We start from the raw sequence: 7,663 nt of genomic DNA on the forward strand, positions 1-7,663 counted from the left end.
GGCACATGACTGAGGAGGAGAGGCTGGGGGGACTGGGCTTGTTTAGTCTGCAGAAGGGAAGAGTGAGGGGTAGGGTAACCAGATAGCAACTGTGAAAAAACGGGACGGGGTGGGGGGTAATAGACACCTATATAAGAAAAAGTCCCCAAAAAGCAGGACTGTCCGTATAAAAACGGGACATCTGGTCACCCTAGAGAGAGGGGATTTGATAGCAGCCTTTAACTAAGGGGGGGTTCTGAAGAGGTTGGAGGTCGGCTGTTCTCAGTGGTGGCAGACGACAGAACAAGGAGTAATGGTCTCAAGTTGCAGTGGGGGAGGTCGAGGTTGAATATTAGGAAACACTATTTCACTAGGAGCGTGGTGAAGCACTGGAATGGGTTACCTAGGGAGGTGGTGGAATCTCCATCCTTAGAGGTTTTTAAGGCCTGGCTTGACAAAGCCCTGGCTGGGATGATTTAGAAGGGGTTGGTCCTGCTTTGAGCAGGGGGTTGGACTAGATGACCTTCTGAGGTCTCTTCCAGCCCTAATGATCTATGATTCTATGTTGCACACACTAGGGGAAGGGAAAGGTTTTGCATGAACCCCTGCCAATGTCCTTGTTGCTATAATAAAATGATGTATTTATTATCCCTATAACATCACATAGGACAGCATAGGGCTCAGTTTACTTGAGAATGATGAACAAAGTCCAGTTTTAAACCTGATTTCCACTGATCCACATTTTTCATACCTAGGACCTGATCCAAGCCCCTCAGAAGTTGATGGGAGCTTTTCTGTGGATGATGATTGCTTTGAATCAGACCCCTAATGTATAAACAACTAATCATCTATCTGAAAATCATCCTCAGTGATAAAGATACTGTACATGTGGTAATCTGCTTTATCCCTCCATACAGGTAATAAACTGTGATCTTGGTGCGACCCCTTTTTCCTTCCCAGCTCCACTTTACTGTATATTAACAATTTGCTGTATCAAATCTAAACTCTTCAGGGCAAGAGCTTTTTTTCCCCTCTTTATTTGTCATGTAAAATATTTAATGTGCTTCTATAATCTGAAAAAATTACTAGAAACATGAGAGGCAAGGAACAAACAAGACAAACTCATAAATGATTATGAATTTTTCATACTAAAGTCCATTGTTTCCCAATTTTATTTAGCATAACTTGTTCTGCTAACTCAAAGTGCTGCATTTAGGCTGCCACCTCAAATCAATAGTATGGAAACAAAAAATGGGCTTCAAACCAGCCCTCATAAAAGGTTTGTAAAGTTGTGAGCACACTAATAAAGAAATCTGATACAAGATCATTTTAGTTTTTAAAAAAAGGGTTACTAACAAGCAGTAAGTAGTGTGCTATAATAGTTCTGCTGAGAGCTGAACAGAGGATGAGGGGTTATGACATGAAGTGGCGGAGTTTGTTGTTCAGCTCTTTTTCTTTAGTAAGTAAGTCCATGCTGTGTTTCTTGTAAGCATCAAACTGCATCCAGAGCTCACTGTATGCTTGCTCATTTCCCTCCAGACGTCGCTGCAGCTCTTGGACCCTTAGGTTGCTGTCCACTGCTGCTACCTCTCTCACAAAGCGCTCCTCTGCTGTCAGCCTGGCCCTCTCTGCAGACTCCAGCTTCTTCTCCAGCTGCTGAATTTCCCGTTGCTTCTCCTGCAGTGTCTTGCCCCTCTCCATAGCCAGATGCAGCAGCTCCTCTTTGTCACGGATCACCCTCTCCAACTTGGCTTGCAGCTCGCTGCCCTCAGCCTTTCGTTGCCTTTCTGCCTGCTCCAGCTGTGCAGCAATTTGGCAGTGCTTCTCCTCCAGGCTTTGCAGTTGGCTTCTCAGTAAATCAGTTTCCCTGGCATGGACACTGGCTTGTTGGCTCTGAGCTTCCAGTAGCTCCTTCTCTCGCTCCTGGGCTCTGTGGCTCTCTTGAGCACATCTCTCTTTTAAGGAATCTACCTCCTGAGAGAGCCTCGTCCCCTGGGAAGTGAGCTGGAGAACCTCAGCCTCCTTCTTCTTCAGAGCCTGGCTGAAAAGGCTATTGTTTTCCTGCCTCAGGCGCTTATTTTCCTCCCTCAGCAGCATGTTCTGCTGCTTGTGCTCATCCTTGAAACGAATCATGTCCTCATGGTTGGCAGCCAAGTCCATAAAGCGCTCCTCCAGCTGCTGGGCCCGCCGGGTCTGACTTTCCAGCCTCACACTATCCTCCATCCTCAACTCCTCCAGCTCCATGTTGAGACTTTCCAGTGCCTTGCAGCGCATTAGGGTATCATCCGCTCGCTTCTTCAATATGCAGATGAGCTGAGACTGCTCATGGAGGCGTGAACGTAGCAGAGCCTTCTCCCCCTTCTCCCCATCAGAGAGCCCATGGAGCTTCTCCAGGGCCTCATACAGATCGCCCATGTCTCCTTTTGTCTCTAATTCAGCCTCCTTTGGATCATTTGTGGGGCAGGACATCTCAGGGTCCTTCTCATCCTGAGGCATGGAGCTGCTGTCTCCTGCAGAGTCTGTAATTCAAGCTAGATAACAACAGCTTCTCTTAGTAACATTCAAAATTATTTAATTGCATCCAACAGTTCTAGTTTCCCAACCAACAAGGCTGCAATTGGTGGATATGCCTGGGGAGTTCCATTATATCACAAGTCAGGAGACCTGGACATTCCAGAACAGATTGCAGTTTGCCAACGGCTCTTGAGCTGGTCACTTTCCTCGGCTCTGCAAATTGAGCGGGGGGAATCAAATTAGTATCTTACATGTCTGTATACTAATGCGAGAAGTATGGGGAATAAGCAGGAAGAACTCAAAATGCTAGTAAATAAGCACAACTATGACATAGTTATAGACATGGTGAGATAATGCGCATGACTGGAATATTGGTATAAAAGGGTACAGTTTGCTCAGGAAGGACAGACAGGGAAAAAAGGGAGGAGGTGTTGCCTTATATAGTAATATATATATATATACTTGGACTGAGGTTAAGATGGAAATAGGAGACAGACTTGCTGAAAGTCTCTGGGAAAGGATAAAAGGGATAAAAAACCAGGGTGATGTTATGGTAGGGGTCTACTACAGACCACCTAACCAGGAAGAAGAAGTGGATGAGGCTTTTTTTTTTTTTTTAAACAACAGAATCATCCAAAGCACAGGACTTGGTGGTGATGCGGGACTTCAGCTACTCAGACATCTGTTGGAAAAACAACACAGCAGGACACAGATTATCCAACAAGTTTTTATTTCAGAAGGTGGAGAAAGCTACTAGGGGAGAGGCTGTTCTTGATTTGATTTTGGCAGATAGGGAGGAACTGGCTGAGAATTTGAAAGTGGAAGGCAGCTTGGGTGAAAGTGATCATGAAATGGTAGAGTTCATGATTCTAAGGAACGGTGGGAGGGAGAACAGCAAAATAAAGACAATGGATTTCAAGAAGGCAGACTTGAGTAAACTCAGGGAGTTGGTAGGTAAGATCCCATGGGAAGGAAGTCTAAGAGGAAAAACAACTGAAGACAGTTGGCAGTTTTTCAGAGAGACATTATTAAGGGCTGTGATGCATGGCCAGAAAGGGTTAAGCATCCTGCAGGCTAAATGACCCAGAACCAACCTGTAGAAACATGTTAGAAAAGTATATGAATGGTAATTAGGGCCACTCCATGTTAGATAGGTTAGAATTTGAAATGCAAACCTGTATTGTTAGAGAATTAGAGGGGATACTAATTGTACGTGTGTCTTGTTCGATGTTAGCCATGTAAACAGATAGTTCCTGTCTATTATTTTTGCTGTTGATTCAGCGATCAAAAGGAAATATTAACATTTAGATGAATCTTGGGTGAAATAGTGTCATTGTCTATATGTCTCTTTAAAACTGTATATGAGCTACTTAATGGATAAATTAATGATGATGATGTTTGGGAAACAGAGGGTTACATCAAAAGCCTATTGTTCACCAGGACTGTATGGTCAAGCGAATACTAAAAAAAAAGACTGTATAAAAGACTCTTGGGACCTGATCCTGTCATCTCAGATCTGCTTAATGCTTCATGCAGGGGAAGCTTAAGCCACAAGGCTGAGATTTTCAGTCCTAACCTGGAATCACCCTGAATATAAACATTGGACTATAACCTATGAACTAATTCTGAAAGAACTCTTTGCAACTACAAAGCTCACCATCTCCATTGTGAATCTGAATCTCAAGAACTGTACTCATGTCTGTATGTATACTGATCTTTTAACCAATACTCTTTCTCTCTTTTCTTTTTTAGTAAATTTTAGTTTAGTTAATAAGAATTGGCTGTAAGTGTATATTTGGGTAAGATCTGAAATATTCATTAACTTGGGAGGTAATGTGTCTGATCCTTTGTGATTGGTAGAACTTTCTTATATGATGAATAAGATTTTCAGTAATCCTGATCATCTTTGACGTGGGTGTCTGGGTGGAAGCCTGAGGCTGGGTTGCTTTAAGGGAACTGTGTTGGCTTCTGGGTAACCAGTAAGGTATCATAGAAGCTGTTTTGTGCTGGTTTGGTAAATCTAAGTATTGAGAGATCCTCCAGCTTTGGGGATTGTATGCCCCATTCTTTGCAGTTCATCCTAATTGAGTAACTCCCTGGGACCCTGGTCACAAGGGCACAAGAACAAACTATCCCACTGCATAGGAAAGATAGGAAATATGGCAAGAGACCACCCTGGCTTAACCAGGAGATCTTCAATGATCTAAAAATCAAAAAAGAGTCCTTCAAAAACTGGAAACTAGATCAAATTACAAAAAGGATGAATATAAACAACACAAGTATGTAGACACAAAATTAGAAAGGCCAAGGCACAAAACAAGATCATACTAGCTGGAGACATAAAGGATAACCAGAAAACATTCTACAAATACATTAGAAGCAAGAGGAAGACCAAGGACAGGGTAGGCCTGTTAACTCAATGAAGGGGGGAAACAATAACGGAAAATGTGGAAATGGCAGAGATGCTTAATTACTTCTTTGTTTCGGTTTTCACCAAAAAGGTTGGTAGTGATTGGATGTCTAACATAGTGAATGCCAGTGAAAATGATGTAGGATCAGAGGCTAAAATAGGGAAATAACAAGTTAAAAATTACTTAGACAAGTTAGATGTCTTCGAGTCACCAGGGCCTGATGAAATACATCCTAGAATACTCAAGGAGCTGACTGAGGAGATATCTGAGCCATTAGCGATTATCTTTGAAAAGTCATGAGAGATTCCAGAAGACTGGAAAAAGGCAAATATAGTGCCGATCTATAAAAAGGGAAATAAGGACAACCCGGGGAATTACAGACCAGTCAGCTTAACTTCGGTACCTGGAAAGATAATGGAGCAAATAATTAAGCAATCAATTTGCAAACATCTAGAAGATAATAAGGTGATAAGTAACAGTCAGCATGGATTTGTCAAGAACAAATTGTGTCAGACCAACCTGGTAGCTTTCTTTGACAGAGTAACAAGCTTTGTGGATGAGGGGGAAGCAGTAGACATGGTATATCTTGACTTTAGTAAGGCTTTTGATACTGTCTCGCATGACCTTCTCATAAACAAACTAGGGAAATGCAACCTAGATGGAGCTACTATAAGGTGGGTGCATAACTGGTTGAATAACCGTTCCCAGAGCGTAGTTATCAGTGGTTCACAGTCATGCTGGAAGGGGATAACAAGTGGAGTCCCGCAGGGATCGGTTCTGGGTCCAGTTCTGTTCAATATCTTCATCAATGATTTAGATAATGGCATAGAAAGTACACTTATAACGTTTGCAGATGATACCACACTGGGAGGGGTTGCAAGTGCTTTGGAGGGTAGGATTAAAATTCAAAATGATCTGGACAAACTGGAGAAATGGTCTGAAGTAAGTAAGATTAAATTCAATCAGGACAAATGCAAAGTACTTCACTTAGGAAGGAACAATCAGTTGCACACATACAAAATTGGAAATGACTGTCTAGGAAAGAGGACTGCGGAAAGGGATCTGGGGGGTCATAGTGGATCACAAGCTAAATATGAGTCAACAGTGTAATATTGTTGCAAAAAAAGCGATCATCATTCTGGGATGTAAGCAAGACACGAAAAGTAATTCTTCTGCTTTACTCCGCGCTCATTAGGCCTCAACTGGATTATTGTGTCCAGTTCTGGGCACCACATTTCAGGAAAGATGTGGACAAACTGGAGAAAGTCCAGAGAAGAGCAACAAAAATGATTCAAGGTCTAGAAAATATGACCTATGAGGGAAGATTGAAAAAAATGGGTTTGTTTAGTATGGAAAAGAGAAGACTGAGAGGGGACGTGATAACAGTTCAAGTACATAAAAGGTTGTTACAAGGAGGAGGGAGAAAATTTGTTTTTTTTAACCTCTGCGGATAGGACAAGAAGCAATGTGCTGAAATTGCAGCGAGGGAGGTTTAGGTTGGACGTTAGGAAAAACTTCCTAACTGTCAGGGTGGTTAAGCACTGGAATAAATTGCCTAGGGAGGTTGTGGAATCTTCATCATTGGAGATTTTTAAGAGCAGGTTAGACAAACACCTGTCAGGGATGGTCTAGAAAATATTTAGTCCTGCCATGAGTGCAGGTGACTGGATTAGATGACCTCTCGAGGTCCCTTCCAGTCCTATGATTCTCTGCTGCACCAGTGCAAAATTAAGGAAGCAGTGAAGAGAAGACACTTAGCCCTAGCCAGAAAAAAACAAAACAAACCTAAATAAGAATAGTACTTATCCAAGTCCAGCTACCCCCTGATGACAAACCCATGGCAGTTCTTTACAGATGTGCTGGTGCTGTGATTCCAGGCAAATACTGTTTGTTTACTTAACTATAACATTATTAAGACAAATAAATCCTTACACAATTTTCTTCCTCTCTATTTCTCATTCCATATCTGTTATTAGAAACACAAATATAGCTGGAGTTACTGGACTGGTCTTTTAACTGATTGTAAATGATTGTAAACAATGTCTGGACCTCTGTGAATGAAAAGGGCTATATAAGTGCTAATTATTATTACTGAAGGTGAGTGATCTAATGGTTAAAGCACAGGGTTGGAGACTTGGATTCTAATTTTACCTTTGCCACTGATTTGCTGTATTATCTTGGGCATGTCACTTGTCTGTGCCTCAGTTTCCTCATATGGAAAATGGGGAAAATATTTATATTATAGGAGCAGACTGGGACCCTGTCATCCTCGGTGTTGCAGAAATGTGTGAAAAGACACTATCTGCACTAAAGAGCTTCCACTCAAAAAGACACATGAATAGAGGTGTGTAAAACATACATGAAAATGAGCATGCTGAAAAGCAGCACATTTTGTTTTTAGATTGTGTGGTAGTGGTAGGATAAGAGGATAACAGGAAGTGGGGAGTCAATACAAGGAAAAGGAAAGAGAAAGAGGATGGAGGGCAAGAGAGGGAATGTGAAGGAGAGGAGTGGGGGCATACAGCTAGGCAGCAGAGATTAAAGAACAGCCTCAGAGTTTTGTGGTGGTGACCTTCTCCAGAGGGTGCCATCCCTTCTAGGTACATCAGTCCATGCACACCCGCTGCTGCTTTCCCTGCCTCTTGACAAATGGAAAGAATTGGAGGGGGAGGAAAGGACCAGGTTTAGGTGGGCTAGGTGAAAGGAAAACAGGCCAAAGAGGATGGATTGAGAATAGCGTGGAGGAAGAGAATAGGAAA

General features: G+C 42.4%; 1 protein-coding gene across 1 annotated transcript; it reads right to left on the minus strand.

Moving 5' to 3' along the window:
- Positions 1–1,133: 1,133 nt before the first annotated feature.
- On the minus strand, positions 1,134–2,475 carry CCDC89 (coiled-coil domain containing 89). Its single transcript, XM_007060597.4, has one exon. It carries the CDS (start codon positions 2,473–2,475, stop codon positions 1,393–1,395), a length of 1,083 nt encoding a protein of 360 aa, XP_007060659.2. The 3' UTR covers positions 1,134–1,392.
- Between the last annotated feature and the right edge of the window lie 5,188 nt (positions 2,476–7,663).

This window comes from Chelonia mydas, chromosome 1, assembly GCF_015237465.2.
Source record: "Chelonia mydas isolate rCheMyd1 chromosome 1, rCheMyd1.pri.v2, whole genome shotgun sequence".
NCBI classification, from domain to species: domain Eukaryota; kingdom Metazoa; phylum Chordata; order Testudines; family Cheloniidae; genus Chelonia; species Chelonia mydas.

Bases quoted from the DNA above. Each gene is read 5' to 3' on its own strand.
- CCDC89 (XM_007060597.4), bottom strand. From the start codon at position 2,475: ATGCCTCAGGATGAGAAGGACCCTGAGATGTCCTGCCCCACAAATGAT.